The sequence below is a fragment of the Dromaius novaehollandiae genome, chromosome 4, assembly GCF_036370855.1.
Source record: "Dromaius novaehollandiae isolate bDroNov1 chromosome 4, bDroNov1.hap1, whole genome shotgun sequence".
Lineage (NCBI taxonomy): Eukaryota > Metazoa > Chordata > Aves > Casuariiformes > Dromaiidae > Dromaius > Dromaius novaehollandiae.
Window position 1 is genome coordinate 41,434,153 of NC_088101.1, and position 19,222 is coordinate 41,453,374.

Sequence of the window (19,222 nt, forward strand, 5' to 3'; positions counted from 1 at the left end):
CTTCCAGCAATGAAAAACTTAGTCAACAGAATCTTTATAAAATGTGAGGTCGGTAGCTTCATTGCCTTAATGAAATAACCTTTTCAGCAATCCGGCTATAACTCTGCAACAGATTTATACAATTTTTGATGCTTTTGAAAAATAGTAGAAGGGAAGCAGGTCTGTTTGCTCTTGCTGGAGTCCAACAGTATGAATTTGGGCTATGTTTGCCCTCTTGCCATCCACCCAGATATGCTAGGTTTTGTATTTATAGTAGTAGACAGACTCATGAAGAGTTTTTTCTTTTCTTTTCTTTTCTTTCTTTTTTTTGTTGGATGTATTTCAGACAAACAGACAATATACTCTAGAAGTTATTGTTTCTAGGCACACTTCTAACTCTGATAGGCAAAGCCACAATATCCTTCACTGGAACATTTTCAAATGGTACACCAGTAGCAAAAACTTTGTGGTTCATATAGTATCTGCTTTTTTCAATGTAGCTATTCTGCACCTTTACTGGAGGTTAAGGAACTTGTCATGTATGTTAATCTGGCAGGAGAAGTATTTCTCCTCACTCAAAATACAGAAGTTTTAAACTGGGTCAGAGATGCAACATTGCATTGTCTGTCAGTATCACTTGCTATGCTATTTAAAAAACATCAGTAATTCTTTTAAAACAAAATTTTAGGTAAAGATTACTTTTTTTTACAAGAGAGAGAAGGTGAGACTTCCCCAAGTTCGTTCTTTAAGCTTATTTAACAGAGATAAATAGTGCAAGGCAATAAGAGAAGCAGGAAGGGTAAGGGGTGCAGGGAAGGGGACTGTGGAAGGTGTTACTGTCTCTTTTGTATCTAAAAAAAGGAAAGGCGGTTGCAGAAACAATCAGTTTTGTGCTTCTACAAGCCACTAACATTCTTGTATTCCCTTCTTTTCTTCCTTTTGTGTTGGCTGGTTCTGGGATGGAATATTCCACTGAGGCATTTCAGGCGCTTTCAGTAGAAGAAAGATGCACATCCAGCAGAAGTTAGTAAAAATGTACTCAAGGAGTTCTATGATTGTAATCATACTGGCACCACAAAACAATCCAAGCTGGCCACCTACATCAGCTTTAACAGAAGGAAATAAACAAACGTCATCCTAAGCATTTGGTTTAGTCTAGCAAGCAAACAAAACTCTGCTGGGTTCAAGAGCTAAATAAATTCAATATACATAATTCATCACTTTAAGAAAAAGAAAACAGAATTAATATTCTTAAGAATGTTTATGGGAGAAGATTAACATATTTATTAAAATTCTAAAAAAAGCAAGTACAACACAACAAATCTTACTGTGGAGCGTGTACATAAAATATTTCCTACTTCTGTCTTTTTAACCTTTCTCTTGCTTCTCTTCCCCTCTTTCTCCCTTTCCGCTCCAAATCCCTGAAACTGTTATAGTTCTATAGGTTGTATAGCCACAAATGAGTGCAAAACTTAATCCTTAGTCTTGGCTATTGTTCATATTGCAAGTCATTTAATGGAATAGCAGGAGGCTGTTTCAAAAATGAGCATGAGGCAAGTATGTGATTATTGCCCTCATAATATAAAAGGCATTGCCTTTTGCTTAGAAACCCAGATAGGCCATGACTTGGGGAGGGAGCGAATAAAAAACCAAGTTTTTTTTAGTGTAATTATTAATCAACAATAAATAAATATTAAATAACACTCACTTACCAAGCAAATCGGCTACAGTCAAGGCCTTCTGCTGTTGTGTCATTTTGTAGTTCAGATCATGATATTTAATGTCAATATGCACAAGGTTCTGCCTAATGACAAATACACACAGGATCACTTGAGACAGTCAGGTTCGCTGTCCATATTTATCATCTTTTATTAGCATGAAGTGTGATGGTGTCTTTTAAAGAACAATGAGATTAAAGTTACAAAAATCAGTTAGATGACTGAAGGAAACGTCCTAATAACTTATAAAAGGAGCTTATTGGAGGAGAAGAACTTCAGCTTGTGTTAAAGAGCATCTCAGTCTAGTTTACCTTGTGAGGCAAACTCCAGCTTTTTCAGGGTCCTAGAGATAAGCTAGAGTGAAAGTGTCAGGTGTCCTGAACTACAGCAGTTACAGTGCTGGGAAGTATCTTTGGTCCAGAGTCTGCCACTTTTGTTTATGTGCAACTGCATATTTAATCCTGCTGACTTCAATGGGAGTTTTTATGCAGAAGAGCATTTGTCTTGTGCTGAGGCGTTTAGCTTTACCTCCTGCCAATAGCCTTTCTTACCTAATTTTATTCTTGCATGCTGCAAAGTGGAAGAGAATGCAAATCTCTGTTGGAGCAAGACCTGTGGAATTATTCAGATGAATAGAGAGTTCATCTTTATGAACCTGCATAACCACTGAATAGAAAATAAACATAACTGTTGTGGAATAAAACAGCCACAGAAACTGCTTTCACAAAAGTGAAGGGTAAAAGAAGTGATTATTTTCCAGTAGTGCTAATAGATACAGATTTTGGTTGGAAAAAGATAATGAGCTTTTTAACAATATTTGCTGAAAATGAAGTTTTTGCCATACAAATTGATCCTTTCCTCTCTGTAGGTGAAAACCCTAAAATTCATGTAAAATGTGATAATAAAAATAATTGTATTTTAATAGATTCTATTAATAAAGCTTCCTACTATTATAATGAGTTGCTAATGGTGTGATCCAATAAGGTGGTAAATAGTTAACTTTTCCCTTTTTACATTTTCAGAAATCAGTAGGTCTCCATGTTTTATGGTTCAGAATATGTACTCATTAATATGTTGGCATGATTCCTATTGGGTAAAACTCAGTAACAGAAGAATGTTCTGTATTTTTGCTTGCTTAATTAGATAACTGCTGGGTTGCACACAATGTTTACAGACAGTAAACTAATCAATAAAGGTAAAATGTTCTCAAAGGCTTAATATTTTTTCATATAATAATGGGTTTAATTTTGATAATCTTGATATATTCCCTTATTTGGGTTGTTCATTGACTTCAGTTGCGAAAGGGTTAAGATCTCAGTCTTGTCTATTGAATGGACTGCGAATATCTGATAACCCTACTCTTTCTTTATTCTTAATTGCAGAAGTGTTCCAAAAGTTGATGTTTTAAGAGATCAGTGACAAGAAAGCTAATGGAGAACATTATTTTTTTAACTGGGGTATGTATTTTATGGCATTGACAAGTCTTAAATTTATCTAACTATATTTTAGATATATAATAATATATAAAAATCCTAACCAGTTTTGTCTAAGAGATTATTTCATCTCACAGACATCATATCAATACTATACAAGTGCCTCTTTTTGTAGGTCACATTTACATCATATATTCCATTGGCACATTTAAAAGTAATGGATCATATTCTTTAATAGGCATAGCATTAAGTGAGATTACCTGATGTATTCTGGGCTTCTCTTCAGCTTTGCAGAAATAAATTTTATAGCTTTTTCTCCTGCAAAACTTGAATAGGTGACAGTGGTAGGATAATCTGTTTCTTCGCATGGGACAGGACAAGTGGAATTGTGGGTTCCTGCTGTGCATAATCCTTCTAGCTCTATTTCATCTGAAATTTCAGGAGAAAGAATTTATGTAATATTTCTGAAAGCACAGTTTTAAGACATTTTTTGAAACTTATAAAATGATTTTTAAGGGACTTTAATAAATACATGGGGCAAGTTGTCCTTGGAAATGTGAATAAATAAGTATTTGTAACTGGCATTTGGGAAACGGATACAGAATAATGAGGCTTAGGATCTTTGGTCGTTTTTTCCAAAGAAATTCGGCACCTGCAGCTCTCCTTGGCTTCATTAGAGTTTTACATGTGTATTATTTCTCACCTACAGTTAAACAGTAGGGTAAGAGAAGACTTGCCATGTTTTGTGCCAGTCTTTCAATTACATATATAACTCCCTTAGTCTTCATGACTTGACATTTACCCAGTTCCTTTCTGTGCACAGCAATGGCTTCCAGAACAAGGGTAATGCTTTACATGTTGTATTTTACCATTGTCTGATAACTACATAAAGATCTTGGTAAGCTAAGCGCACTTTATCCATTCAGTGTGGACCCCCCACCCTTTAATAATTGGGCTTGAGATATCTCAGAAGGATCGTTTTCTTTTTTCTGAACAGCAAGCAGGAGCCACAAAGCTCTGCAGGTCTGGCTCTTCAAGAAACGGAGGAGCAACTCCTCTGTCCAGTCAGATGCTCTAACAGAAGAAGCATTATAGAAATCTGCAAAAGCTGGACGAAATTCAAATAGAAAAAAATGGTCTAGCTTCAACACTTCTCTTTTTGCTTATTTTACCTGTTTCATGTCAAAGGCATAAATACTCCCTGAAGCAGAAACTGGAACCCAAAGCCGAGGTAAGTACCATAACCTCCTGGCTGCAATATTTCATTTGCTCTGGTGAGATGGCTGCAGTTGTGCTTGTTCCCTCTGAGTGCGGGTTTCCCTTTTTGCAAATCAGAAGAGCTGTCTGGCGGGGAAGAGGTAGCTCAGCCTGTTATTTGGTGATCTGAGGCACTCTCCAGGGATGTCGGGGTTGTTGGTTGTCTAGCCTGCATAACAGGCCCTTTAGCCTAAAATAAGTGCTCTAACCACCTGTAGACCTCATTGGCTTGCCTCAGGGTGGATAGGTGTCTAAGCTCTCCTGCTCTGTAAAAGGAGACTTAGCACCTGGCTCGGGGCTCTGGGGACCGGACGCCTGAGCTCGGGCGTTGCGGGAGGTACAGCAGGTGCAGCACCGTAACGCACCACTTCCCTGGGGCCCAGCTCTGAGCGTGCGCCCTAGTCACCCGCAGCAGCTTTGGGGGGGGCTTTTTGGTTTGCTACTCAGTGGTTTCTGTGAAACTTGATCCCAGAATATAGGTTAAGGAATGTACCTATTTCCACAATGACAGACAATCAAAGACGATGATTATAGAAGGATGCGAACTTAATGGAATTTGTTATTCCAACAGAGCCACAAGAAGAAATAGTTATTGTTCATAGTAACATATCTTGCTTGGATATTGCATACACATAATCCAAAAAAGCAAAAAACCCCAAAATGTTAATCTGCTTGTTTTCTTTAGGCATTCATTCTTTTGGGAAGGGAGAGTCACGTTACATAACAGGATCCAAAGCAGTTAAAAAGAAGGCTTTCTAAAGTTCATAAGAAGTTACTCCTCAGATCATCATTTTCAGTATTTTCCAGAAAGCCTATGGTAGTGACTTAAAATTTCGTATCTACTGTGTGTAGATTATTTACCTGTGGAAATGAATTACATTTATAGCATTTTGAAAACATATAATCCATTTTAATTTTAAAAAGGAAAAACCTTAAAGTCCGGTGGTTTTGAGTTAGATTTTCCACCAGTTAGCAAACCTCTTACTACTGTGCTATTCATATTTCTCTCATGAACAAAAAGAATAGAACATTGGAGCTAGAAAGATGACACCAGGAAGATGCAAAAATGCAAGCATTTTGATTAGTGAAAATTAATTTTACATCCTTCAGTTTTGAACTATTTTACTAACACGAATTATTGTCTATTTTTAACTGGCACTTATTTAATGCCCTGTGAAGTCTCTATTTTCAGAATCTTAAAATGATTGTGATGTGCCTCATTTCAGCACTACTTTCAGTGTTTGGTTTTAATTGATAATAATTTCTACTATTTCGAATTGGCTTAGCAAATATGAATATGAAATTATTACTTACAGATTGCAGGATAAACACAACTGTAAAACTTCTGTATATCACATTCTCTTGCATTTCCTTAAAAATAAACAAATAACTTTAGGAGCATAAATTAACAATCTAGCTCTTAGCTCTACTTGTGCTAAACTGAAGAGTAAATTCATCAAAGTCTACATACCACTTCATACTTCTCATTTTGCAACTGAGAAAACGGTTCAATCTGGCACAATAGTTACCAACACCAAAAGGGGTACATAGCGGGGAAAAAAGATAGTAGAACAAACCATGAGGCTCGCTGCTGGAGCAAATATCTTTATTATGTGTGCCAGCCAGGACTGCCTGCAAGCTGGCGGCTCACTCTTTACATTAGCTTGCTAAGGCCAGGGATCTCTGTCTTTCCTTATGGAAATAAAAAACAAAGTAGGGAGATGGTATACAGGATTATACCCCACACGTTTCAATGGCAGTTCAAAACTTCATGCAAGAGTTGTTTACCTTAGGGGTAAGAAATCACCCTGGGCCAATGGCAAAACTTTTGGATTTTGGGTGGCCTAACTTTTTACCCCAGATTATCTCCTTACATGGAAATTTTGCTTAGCCCTTTAGCCCTTTAGAAGTGCCCAGATATCTGATACAGGTGTTTAAAAGATAGGCGCTCTGTTTTTCCTCACAAACACATCATCATCACAATTTTGAAACTAGTCACTATCCTTAAAACTTTTGCAAAAGAATTAGGGTTGCCTGTGTACCAGGAAAGCTTGTTTTTGGAATAAATCACCTAGAATGATGTAATAACAATCACTCATTGCCCTGAAAAAATCTCTGTAAGCAAATGTACAAACCTACAGAAAAAAATTCCTAAAGTTGTCAGGCCACTTATTAGAGTGACTAATGGAAATAATAGTGAACTGTAACGCAATTTAAGGAATACTCCTTCAGTGTCAGGCAGGTTAATGTCTCCAAAAATGTTAGGATTTGTGAGCAGCAGGTTTTGGCAAAGATTATGTATAATCACTCCTATGCTATCCTATACTCGGCATTTAGATTCTCTTGTATGTTGAGCTCACAGAGGTGCGTGAGATATTAAAAAGAATATGTCCGATAAAATGTTTGAGCTATTTTCTATTTTGTTTCCTTCTAACTGCAGCATTAAGCAGGAGCAGTTAATCCACTTTCTGTACAATTTCTTTTAATATTTTCTCTATGGTGGGAGATTGCTCTGAAAATAGCTTCAAGTGAAAGCTCAGAGCAGACTTGTTCGAAAGTCTTCCTCTTTTACACCACTCTGAGAGCACTGAATGCAGTCTTTTACCTAGAATATTGATTTTAAATGACATTATGTTGTCAGTTACCACATGCTTTCAAGTTCTGACAGCTGGTTTCTGTGGTGTAGGGGTTAAAGCTGACGGGCAGGCCTGCTTTCTTCTCTGGTGGCTTTTGGTTCTGCTGAGCTGCCTCCTGCCTACGGTCCAGCCACAGCTACTTCTGGAAGCCTGGCAGTGGCTTTCTTGTCCACTAATTATATGCAAAAAATATATATGTCTGTAAGAGCATAGATTTGGGTTCCAGTCCTTGCTTCAAAGAGAGCTCACAGTATTATCATTACTTTTACTGCTGAAAAGGTTGGAGTGAGAGCACTTGTCAGGGCTCAAATAGAGTTATTCCTTACATTTCTAGAGTGATGAAGGTGCCTTGGGGGGATTCTTGAGAGGAGCGTAATGGCACACATCTGTCCTCGGTGTTTCCTGCAGCCCCATTCAAGTCTGTTGGCTTTTGCAGAGCGCCCTTATAGGTGCCAGACTTTTTCCCCTGTTCATGTCGGGAACTGAGATTTCTAACTTTGGGCAGTCAATCCTGCTGTGGCTGCTAACCACCTGAAAGATGGGTGTTGTCCTGCAGAACCTAAGAAAATTTATGTCTTTTTATGGACTTAGTCCCAACTTTCTAGGAGGTCAAGTTCAAGACTAGAGGTTTGTCTCACAGCCCTGAGGCATAACCTTTTCTTTCAAGATTTTTGGGCTATATCAGCTAATGACCAGGCACTAGGTTTAGAGCTGACCAAATATCTTACTTATTTTCTTGGATTAAAAGAAAATGACAAGCTAATGTAAGTTAAAATACATTTAAACAAATAAATGTTGTATCCTGGTACAACTAAATTAATCTCAGCTATAGATACCTCTCAAGCATCTGCCCCTTCTCCCTTGCTGTTCAAATATGGGTGAGGTCTGCTAGCAAGATAACCTTCAAATACAGTGTATGATAATATGATATTTCTGAGAAATACCTGGAAGAATGAATGGTAAACAGCCACACCAGTCTTGTATATACCGGGCCTTGCATTCCTGCAAACATCCATACGTACTATAAATCTCGTGGTGTCGAAGTTTAATATCAGGCTTGCACTCTCCCCATGGGTATTCTTGAATAATTGTCTGTAGGGTAGTAGTAACAGAAGATATAATTTTTGTATCTATTTTAAATATTATTTTCTCGTATTTTAAAGTGCTGAAGGAAGCCTGTTTGAGGCATAAGCATAAATATTGTGATTTAACTGGAAGCAATTACAGTTTGTGCTTTTGGAGTTATTTTAAAAATCGTTTCCTCTCTTACATGGCAAAAATAAGACCTATGAGTTAGCCTAGTTCACTAGGGTAGTCCACCTCTATAGGATTCCAGGAGGAAGCAGAGCTCACTTTAACTTGCATGTCAGAACTTCAAAGTCCTGATATCAAGAATGAGCAATATATCACCCTTAAAAACAGTTCAGCAAGCTGAGCCGCACCAGCTTGATTCTGAAATTGAGAAGAGAATTAAATACAGAGAAAAAAGAAATTATGCCTTCTGTAAGTAGTTGTCTGTTCCTCACATTTGAAAATACATATATGTGTTGATTTCAAATTTAACAGGACAAGATAAAATGGGAAGCTATGTCCTTGTCTTAAGTGAGTGTGGTTAGGCTTGTGGAAAAACAGAAGAATTAGAGTCACATGTCTTAAACAGTGTCTGAAGAGTGCATTTTTTTGAGATATACCAGGATTTGTCATAAACAGAATAAGAACATGGAAAATTTGCATTATTTTGAGGTTGATTGTCTTAATGTAAAAACAGCAGCCTGGTAACATTTTATCATTTCTAGAGAAAATGTCCTTTGTCTAAAACAAAAGCAACAACCTGCTCTTCTAGATGCTCTTCTAGATATCATATAGCAACATCAGTCTAGGCTCTAATATAGTAAGTAATTTGTCTTTCTTTGGTATGACATTAAAGTAATAGAATGTGTTGTTGGACAACTGTTTCAATATCCTTGTAACAATATCCTTGTAGCATTAGATGGCAGCGAGTTTGTAAGATGTTAGAAAAGAAAGGCTGACTTTAGTAAAACAGATTATGAAGACCAATGATATCTGGAAAAAAGAGAGCAGTAATTTTGTTTGTGGCTGGAGGAAACATTATTCTCAGGAGTGACTGTGGTGTAAATATTTTAATTTCCAAAATCTTTCAGTCATTGTCACACTTCAGAATAGAATAAGAGAAAGTAAAGACTGCTGTTTCTACTTGATGGAGAAAATCCTTACCTTCAGCTGGCGGATTGCAACCTGAGCGTGCATGCCGACTGGTGTTGATAAACCTAAACCATCAAAGCGTGGAAGTTCTTTGGGTGAATGGACAACATAAATTATACCAGCGTCAATATAACCGAGGGAAGGGTCATCAGTGAATTGCGCCTGATACAGAAAGAATTATTTAAAATTGCAGTGTCTTTGTTTATCATCTGAGGCTTTACCTTTATTTAAAATGGTGCAGTGTTGTTTTATTTTGTTTAAAATCTCTAGTTACATCTTTGAATGTAACTTAGAGAAAAGTGTAAAAGCAAACTGACTTGAATGTCCTTTGCATGTCTATTTGGGTTTCCTTCCAGTTATTCTAAACTGTTGGCTTTTTTCCTCCTTCTGTTATCTTCCACCTTCAAAAGCAAGAAGGCGTAGACCAGCGATGACTCGCAACTTGGAGATCTATTCCTTTTACTTGCAGCTACCTCTCATGTTTCAGCAGACTTTCCATTACCATCTCCAGAACCTGTCACTGCTGTCTCCTATGATTCCTCGAGAGCCAAACTGAATGTCTAACTCATTTTACCACTCTAAATCTTAGTTTTCTTCCCTAATCTCATAGGTGATATTCCCTGAGTTTTCTGTTTTCTGTTGGCCAAAAGCAATCCTAGTAAGATGAGAAGCTATTTACAGTGCCAAGATCAGATCTTAGCTGGCACCAAGCACTTACAGCTGCTACTGAAACCAACATTTGGTAGGTAGAAATTGGCTCCATGTGATCTTCCCCACTCGGCCTTTATTTAAAATTAAATGATGTTCTCCTGAAGTGCTTGCATTGAATTATTTTACTGCTCTGATGATGTGTTTCAGTTGTGAGTGAGTTGTACTACTGATTTTTACACTTATTCACAACTTTCAGAGGAATTTAGCTGAGGACAGAATCAATATTCATCTCAAATTTTTAAACCAGAATTGTATATCTCCTCTAAAATCTCCTCTCAGTCAGAAAGAGATAGTCTTGAAACAGAAGTCTGCACGTGAAATTCTGTAGGAGTATGTAAAAATCTACTAATCTATAAATTACCACATGCATAGAATTATTAGGATGACTGTACCTGATTGACATCAAAAAGTAAACTTAAACCTCGTCCAGACACACTAACTCTTCTCTTTACTGGAAGATCATTGTGATTAAAAGTAAAGCAGTTTCCGTATTCAGTGAAAACATGTTCAAAATCCTTCAAAAAAGGAATATAGGGAAGAATAAAATAAAAGCAAGATCACTTAAAATTACATTAGTGAGTCACAGTGCAAGAGATTGGCTATTTTTAGCCAAATTGAAAAGGAAGTGTTAAATATTACACTTAGAAAAGTTGTAACTGATGGAAATTATCAAAAGGATTTCATGCCTTCCTATAAGAAAGGAATTATAGAAATCTAAAGGAGAATTTCACATTGTTTTTTAGTACCTATGGGCTGTTCAGAATCATTTAATGAGGCCCTGTTTTGTTTTTTTACACTTGTTATATTCTATAGAAATTATATAGTGGAAAACAACTTGTTTAATTTTTTCAGTAGATGTTTAGTGAAGGCTTCATTTCAAAAGAAACTGTCATACTATAGATGAAAGTATAAGACATAAAATACCTGCACCAAAAAAACCCTGGTCATTTAACTGAAAACATTTGCTAATATAATTGCATCTGACTGCTTTAAAGTTTTAGCCATTAGGTACTAGTGTATCTTTTCAATTAAGGAAACTCATCAAAGCCTAATTTTAGAAAGGACAGGATGTTTAAAGTTTGGATTAACCCAAAAGAATATAAGTCTGATTTTTCTGTTTCCTTGTTCTATTTAAGTTGGAAAATACTCTATGTAAGAACTGACATGAAAATGGGAAGATCATGTTTTTTGGTTATTGTCCAAAATTCCCAAATATGGGCTCTATTCATCTCCATATTTAAAACTTATGTGGGTTCTGCATAGAGTCACCCTAGCTATTCTGGACTTAAAGAGCAAAACTAATTCCATCAACTGAGTGCAAATATGCAATTGCGTTTTGCAAAAACTCCATTCAAACTAATCTTAGTTATAGGCCATTTATTGAAAATGCTGCTCGATAAAGCCCGGAGGCCTTGCAGTTTTTTAAAGGGTGATGTTTATGCAGAAGGGGCATTAGGTAGAAAGCAATTTAGATTGAGATCCCAATTTAGAGCTCGGGGAGCCTCACTAGGCAGTCTCTGCAGGGTGATTTAGAGCAGGAGCTCGTCTTTCCATCTCTCCAAAGGAAAGCAGGGAGCGTAGCTGGCCAAATTAGCTGTCTAAAGTTTGCTGGTGAGAATATATCCCCTTTGCCCTCCGTGCTACTGTTCTAGTAAAAGGAAAAATATTTACCTCTGGGTAACATGGCTTTCCAAAAAATTCACATTCTAGCAATGTGCTGCTGTTGAGATAAAACCCGTTTTCCCTTGTGAACTCTTTAATGCTGAAGTTCTGGTTTCCAAGAAGGAAATCATTTAGCTCTTGAGAAAAGTTATCTTTCATAGAAATTTCTTGGAGAACTCCAGACACGATGCTCCAAAGAAAAAAAATGATTTGGAGGTTGGTTACTGCATGAGCTTGAAACCTGTCAGCAGGAAGAAGAAAGAGTTCTGCAGAGTTATAGGGCTGATCACAGTGCTCTTTTTGCCAAATTGTGACATGATTTGTTTGTTGTCTGTGCATAGGCTATATCTGATTCTTGTCCACCATATTTGCACTTTGATCTCCACAACATGAATAAGGAATACGGCCTCCATTTCTAGGAACAGGGAATTTTCTATACCTGAAAACATAGGAAGGACCCCTTCCTGCGTCAGTTCTGGTCAATTATATTAGCAACATTTCTATTGTGTGTGGTTGTTACAAAAACTGTAGACTGGCCACCTGCAGAAGCCAAAACCTGGATTTGTAGAACTGAGGACCAGCTGAGCAATTGCATTGACACGTAGGAAACTAGCTGAGAGGGCTATTCCTTGAAAAAGACTGTGTTGCATTAATCAGAAAGCTGATTTCTTGGTGGATTTGCAGTATTTGCTTGTACCTAGTTACTAAGGCACTACAATCTATAGTGGAGAGCTCTCGTGAGCTCTGTGGTTGTGACACAGTGGCATAAAGCAAGGGTGACCCTTATTCCTAGAATCCACTTCAAAATCTCAAAACCATGATGGGGTATTAGAGGTGCTTTCCTGACATAGAGCATTGAAGTCACTCACTGAAGTAAATTAAGGGTTTGCTGTGCAGTTATGATAGGTTTGATCTCAAAATGCTGAAAAGTGAATAAAACAATATATGTATACGCACATGGCAATAGCATGTTCTTTATTTAGAATTGCCTTTTTGTGTTAATCCTATTTTTTTAAACATATCAGTCTACCTGTATGATAGATCTTAATGCTCAGACTCAAGGAAGACTGGCAGGAACAGATCTTTGCAACTGAATTTGAGGCAAAAGATAAAGATAGCTCTATGCCTCTTTGATGTTGTTCTGCCAACAAATAACGTTACTAAAAACAGGAAGAAAGAATAAGCACAGCATGAACAGATGGATGTGGAAGAAAATTGTCACTTAATTGTCACTTAAGCTGACAGCTGCCATGCTCAGTAGGTGACTGTTTACTTACAATATGCTGCAGCTATAGTTACAAGAACTGAGAGGTTTCTATAACACACAGCCCGCTGTACTCAGGAGAGACTTCCATCTGCAGTGTATGTTCTGCAACATAACCCATGACAGCTTTATGCAGGGCAATTGTGAGGAACAAAAATAAAGCAGAGAGGCTCCGAATGTTTGAAAGCTGGACTTTCGGCTGATTCTGCCAGCAGAAGGTGGATGATAACAAAACTTATCATTCTGGATGAAACAATGTGAGTAAAATGTCTATATTTCTAAAACTGTTGCTAGATTATATATTTGCTCTAAAAAGCAGGTAGCACATTTGTTACATTACTTTTAAAGTGTCTGAAGCATCTAAATCATGGCCAGTATCTTCAAATGTGGAAACCCGTAGCAAAGATACTGGTTGGATACATGACATTCAGACATGCCAAATGCTTCTCTCCTGCAAATCCCACTGACGTCAGCTGGAAGTGTAAAGGCTGAGCACCTCTGAAAGAGCAAGCTGCTCTGCATAAGATTTCTGTATTTGTATGAAGTTTCTATTTGAGCTTCTCTATTTGCAAATCTTGGCTTTTATTTTTAACTTTGATGTGATGGTACCATAGTCACATTGTAGAAGGAGCACTCGTGGTTAATATGGTTTACATAGAAGAATAACAGCAGAGAGGTTTTTCTACTCCAACTTACTTTTCGAAAAGTAGAGACTTAGTCTCACTTACAGATCTGTGGTGCAATTGTTTATTTGAAGGAGGGGGAAAATGAGAATCAACCTCTCTCCCCTGATTCTCTTATTTTCTTTTTCAGTTAAAATCTCTTCACAGCTGGGTGGAATATGCACTCCTTAGAGCCATGTTTTCCTCTTTTGTGTGATTTGCCTAAAGAAGCTGGGGAGTTTGACTACTTTATATTTGTCAGGTAAAGACTTGTTGCCTCTCAAAAGTGGACAACAAAAGTAGCTGTTACCTGTTCAAGTTGCAAAAAGTCACAGCAGGAAATTCAACATTTTCCACATACTGAACATAAACCGATGTTGTGGTTGGCCAGCTGAAGTAATAGATGAAGCGATTGCAGATTTGCCAAATGACGATGGCAAGGGAGCCCATGACTACTAACAGCCACAGCACTCTGCGTGTCTTGCTCTGCGTTTGGACGATGTTATGCACTCCATGAAATGAAGTGGATGAGGCAAACTCCTGATGGTACTTCTTTCTCTCTTCCACACGTGGCAGCAGTTTCTTTATTAAGTACAACCGTGTCTTTTCCAATAATCCTTAATATTGAACAAAATGAAAACACGTCTTTTAAATTAGCATTTAAATGGCACCTAGGAAAGGAACCTATGTAATTCTGACACTGGAGAGCAGTTTATAACAGCTGTAAATTGTCTCTTAAAGTGATAAACTTGCTTCTAAGGATGCTCTAGAGTTCTGGAAATGCTGTGTGCTAGGATTAGCTCAGTGCTGCCTATGGAGTAAACCTTTCAGTATTTTAAGTATAACCTATTAATTTAAATGAACAGTTTCACTTTTATGGAAGGGATTAGAATTTGACATGCCTCTGTGATCTAAAACTGCAGGATGGGGTGAACCTGTTATAAAAAGCTAAGGATCTGCTACTTTCAGTAATATCCCATTAGGTGCCTGGTCCTTTTTACTTGTTTTGAGAAATAAGATAAAAAGGGAATGTTATCTTTTTCAGAATTTCATTCTTTCATTATTGAAAGTTTCTAGATATAACTTTAAATGGTACAGGTTCGAAGGGAGACCTACTGCCTTTTCTTTAGGTTTGTATTAGTCTAATTGCATACCTTTGCAGTAGGAATGTTTTTAATTTTCATTTATCCCTTGCTTTCTTCAAACTGATGTTAAAAAAAAAATCTAAGGTTAAGGGCTACAACAACAATGAATATAATCAATACTTGTAAATGTAGTCAAATACAGTTTGTTGGTGAATGATCTTGTGAGATCTGGGACCACAAAACATTGAAACAAGGGATGTTTGATAAGGCCTTCCCCATATCTAGTCATAATTGGACCAGGCTTTTTGCAAAGTGCTTCACTTATAGATTGTTATCTGCTACTCTATCCTGTCACTAAGAAAGTCTACAGAAATCGTAAGTTAACAAAACTTTGCCAGACGTCAGTATTTGGGGTCTGAAAATAAATGATTGAGAGAAGCCTTTAACAGCAATTGAATGCCTCCCAGATTTTATGGGTTTTAACCCCAAAATAGATTGAATAGTGTGGCATGTGTTGTAGGAAGAGAATATACCCTTTGTTAGACCAAATAACTTACTTGAGGCTTTTGTAGTTGGACAAAGGAACAAAGGGATATAAAAGCCACCTGCCGAAGCTGTAGTGAACACATCAACGCTCTGGGACGTTGCTTTGGCCTCTCTGCAGACTGTAAGAATTAAACCCCAGATATTTCTGGTTTTCAAAATGTTTCTGAAAGGGAAGAATTTCCTTTGTGTTGTTTCTTTATTAAAAATTTATGTGAGAGCTTTTGTCAATACTGGTACAATTTACTGTGCCACCTTTTTACTGTCAAATGTCTTTCTGCTGGAAATCTCTTGAAAAGTTTCTCTTCTGGTTCTAGTGACTTCTGAATCCCTCTGGGAAGCTGTTAAGCCATGTGTGCTTTTGTCCATGACACAGGAATTAAGGGGAAATGATCAAGCACAGACTAAGATGTTGGCCTAGGAAGAATAGGTAGAATTTTATATTCTGCTGTTGCCAGACATACATGCTGGCAACTGTTTTCAGGACCTGAAGGTGCAATTTTTTTAATCGTTCATCTTTGGCCTCAGTCTGGTTCTTTTAAAATGCACGATGACTTCAATGAATTAGAATGGCTTCACAGTGTCGTTGAATGATGACTTCAGCAATGACTTCTCAGGCTATTTCTAAATGCAAGTTAGGTTTTTATTTATGGCAATTGTTCTTATTTCCAGGAATTACAAAATACATTGCAGATTGGAACTTAACCAAAATAAATAAATAAATAAATAAAATAAAGTTCAGAGGGAATGGGAGCCTACATAACCTACTGGTACAATCTCTTCATAGTGTTCAAGAGGGTTATCTAGACGGACATCTGGCTAATGCACTGGATTTCTGCGTCTGCTGCACTTGATATAAGTGGCATTTCTAGGCTTCTCTCACGTCAGAGCATGTGCTGTAAGAGGAGCACTTTGCATGTTCCCTGAATAACAGCGAAGCAAAGTACATTCCTAGCATGTGTCTGCATCTGCTGCCCATAGACTTCAACATGAGACTAGCCAGATTAAACCTTTTTTCCCCAGGTAAGGTGCGGTTTGTATATATTCCTCCTGTACAGGTTGTGCTAGGTAAGAGAACAATAGCATATCCCTACATAAAGATCCACTACCATCAAAAATCACTAGCTAGTTTATTCAGCAAAACTGTGACTTAGAACCTATGTCACATGTAACTAAACTGTATTTCAGCTATTGTGCATAGGTGCTACAATAACTGTATATAATGACTTATGTAATTGTGTAGGTTTTGCCATTAATGCATAAGACTAACATTATACTGCCACTGTCTTTGCTGTCTTTCACCAGAGAAGTTAACAGTACTTTAAGAATCTTAAAGACTTAAGAAAGTCTTTAAGAATCCTTATTCTACTTTGAGATTTCCATAGAAAATTCTCTAATTTTTTTAAATAGTAGTTAACTACTCTATGTAGTCACTAGTAATATATTTTTAATATGAGATTTCCTATATATAATAGTTTGGGAAATAATATCAAATGTGTAAGCCCACATTAGCCATTCAGTTGGGGATAATTAATGGTAGAGTATTTATTCCAGGATTTACTTAATGAAAGTAAAATAATATACCAAAACAATGCCAATGGGTATGAGATTATAAATGATTAGCCCTTCTTCCCATGCTGTGTAAAACTTAGACTGTGCACATCAGGGCTAGGGCAGTGTGGCCAATGCAATTGCAACAGCCTTCAGTAAGTGAGTTAGAGTCTCCAAGCTGCTGCTAGGTAGACAGTTAGGTCTCGGGAGACCTTAGGCAGACAGTAAAGTTTGGGAAAACGATCTCGTTCTTTTAGTAGCGGTAAAAAGGACGTCTAATGTAGGCACTAAAATAATAAAATATTTCTATCAAAGAGGTGGATGAAAAAATTTCTGTAGAGGATCCAAAGGTTAAAGGATTAAGTAAGTAAGTAAGGTTAAAGGATTAAGTAAATAAGATTAAGAAAGTAAGGGAGAAAATAAGGAGGTGACTAATGAGAGGACTGCAGGTCCAGGAGCAAACCACGTATCTCAGTATAGCCAAATAAAGAAAAAAGATGCATCTAAGAACATATAAGGTAGACCATAGGTTCAGGACAGGCAGCACATACTTTGTCTCAGGAAGCATTGATTCCTGGAGAAGCCCTGAGAACTATGATGGTTAATCAGATGGACTTGATTTCTCAGTCCAATGTAGTTACAGGGGAAAGAAATTTCCTTGATATATAACCAGGGATATGTGGCTGGGAATATTACGAGTTTATGTAACAACTTCAAAACTTCACAGAGCTTAGCTTGATCAAAATCTGTAACTACTTGTATAGGAACAGATAGGTGATAATAAGGCTTTTTTATCTAGTGACAAAACAAACAAACAAACAAACAAAAAAAACAGTAAGAAGACCCAGTGAGAAGAACTGGAAGCTAAGCTCTTTCATATTAGAAATAAGGTACACATTTTATTTTCACATTTCCAGTGTTTAATTGTCATCAGATCTTCATTAATGGAAATATTAGAGAATGGCTTTTTGAAAAGTATGGTCAAGCTCAGCCAGAGCTCTTACCTGTAAGGAGGAGTTAATTCAAGGAGGTCCTGTGTGACTTGTCTGTGTAAGGGTTAGTTAGTCTAGATAGATTCAAGGTTTTCTTCTTGTCTTAATATAAAAATCATTGAAGTATGGTATCATTCAGGAAAGGCATTGCCTAGTTAAAGCTGTGTTAGTTTTATTCTAAATGTGTAAAGGAGCAATAGCTGCAGATATTCTCTCACTCCTTAAGTGTAACATTTTCTCTACAAGCTTCCTTTCTTATTTTTCTTCTTTATATCCTAAAAATGTACACTACTGCTATTTTTGGACAAGGTTACAAAAGAAAGGAGACATCTTTTCTCATTTTGCTTGTCAATTCTGAAAAAGAAATGCCTACATGTAAGTAAAACTTCTGCTAACGCGCTCTAGTATGTCTGCTTACATACCTTTAGCATCCAGTCGAATGAATCTCCCAAGTTGCTCCATGAGGCTGTTCTTGTTTCAGTAAGGAAGGAATGAATATACTAAGCTGCCTTATCACTGCAATCACTGCTAGGTAATGGCTTTTATAGAAAACTAAATGGGAGGTGATACTCAATGACACAGAACGCTGGGCAATTTACCTGCCAGGGTTGCTACGTTTTGCCTTTAAATAACACGGTCTGCAAAGTAAAAGAGAAGATTAGCTTTATGGTGGGATCAGACATATGTATTTATATATATTTCAAGTGTATATAAAATTATACCAATAATGGTAGAAATCCAGCCTTCTATCTTGTACATTGCCTTACCTTGCCAATGACTTTCTTTCATATTATTTCTTTTCTTTCAGAAGGACTAGTTGTCTTCACTAAAATATTGTGCTGTTTGGAACTGAACAAATTTGCTCTAACAGATAAGGAGCCCATCTTGCCCTGAAGGGCATGAATGTCTGCCAGCGGGTTGCCTCCATCAGCAGAACGCAGCTGTTCCCCATGCTTCGAATAGCTGCCTTCATAGCCAGCTCCATATTTAATGTTTTTGTGGGGTTTAGCCCCCCAAAATGAACTGTTATTACTGAGAACTAACCAAGTGGGTGAGGATGAAAACACAGGCAGAGTCTCTCGTTCCGGTAACTGCTTATGAATAAGTATGGGAGCTGATTTTGTTTTACCCGTGTGGTATGACAGTGTTTGAAATATGTTTCAAGGAAAGAACTGAGCATCTAATAAAAGGCAACAGGGAAATACTAAAAAAATTCAGGCCTGGGATGTGCTTGGTTAACCTTTCAGGAAGATCCAGAAAACTCCACATCCTCTCTCTGTTCTGCAGGTGGTGGGAATTTGGGGGCTGCTTAGTAATGGTCCAGTTTAATGCCCATACCTTCTAGGTAAATTAGGTTGGCCCTTCATCACCTCACTGTCCAATTGTTCAGTGACTGTTTTCTGGCTACGTTCAAGCTACAGTAGTCTGGTTAAAGCACTGAACTCTATCTAGTCATTCCAGTGTGACATGCAGTGGATTTCTATACCAAACTTCTTGGAAATCTCT

The 19,222-nt window shown here is 37.3% G+C and overlaps 1 protein-coding gene and 1 long non-coding RNA gene across 2 annotated transcripts; one reads left to right on the forward strand and one right to left on the reverse strand.

Annotated features, from left to right (window-relative positions):
• Nucleotides 1-885: 885 nt before the first annotated feature.
• ASIC5 (acid sensing ion channel subunit family member 5) lies at nt 886-18,178 on the reverse strand. The gene is made up of 10 exons (XM_026120189.2): nt 18,139-18,178; nt 13,856-14,162; nt 11,629-11,860; nt 10,350-10,472; nt 9,259-9,408; nt 7,968-8,115; nt 5,702-5,758; nt 3,391-3,559; nt 1,692-1,783; nt 886-1,085 (listed from the first exon to the last, which is right to left on the reverse strand). Exons 1-10 carry the CDS (start codon nt 18,176-18,178, stop codon nt 886-888), a joined length of 1,518 nt encoding a protein of 505 aa, XP_025975974.1.
• On the forward strand, nt 13,062-19,221 carry LOC135328387 (uncharacterized). The gene is made up of 3 exons (XR_010389218.1): nt 13,062-13,140; nt 13,697-14,091; nt 18,525-19,221. It is a non-coding gene; the product is annotated as an uncharacterized LOC135328387 (long non-coding RNA).
• The last annotated feature ends 1 nt before the right edge of the window (nt 19,222 follows it).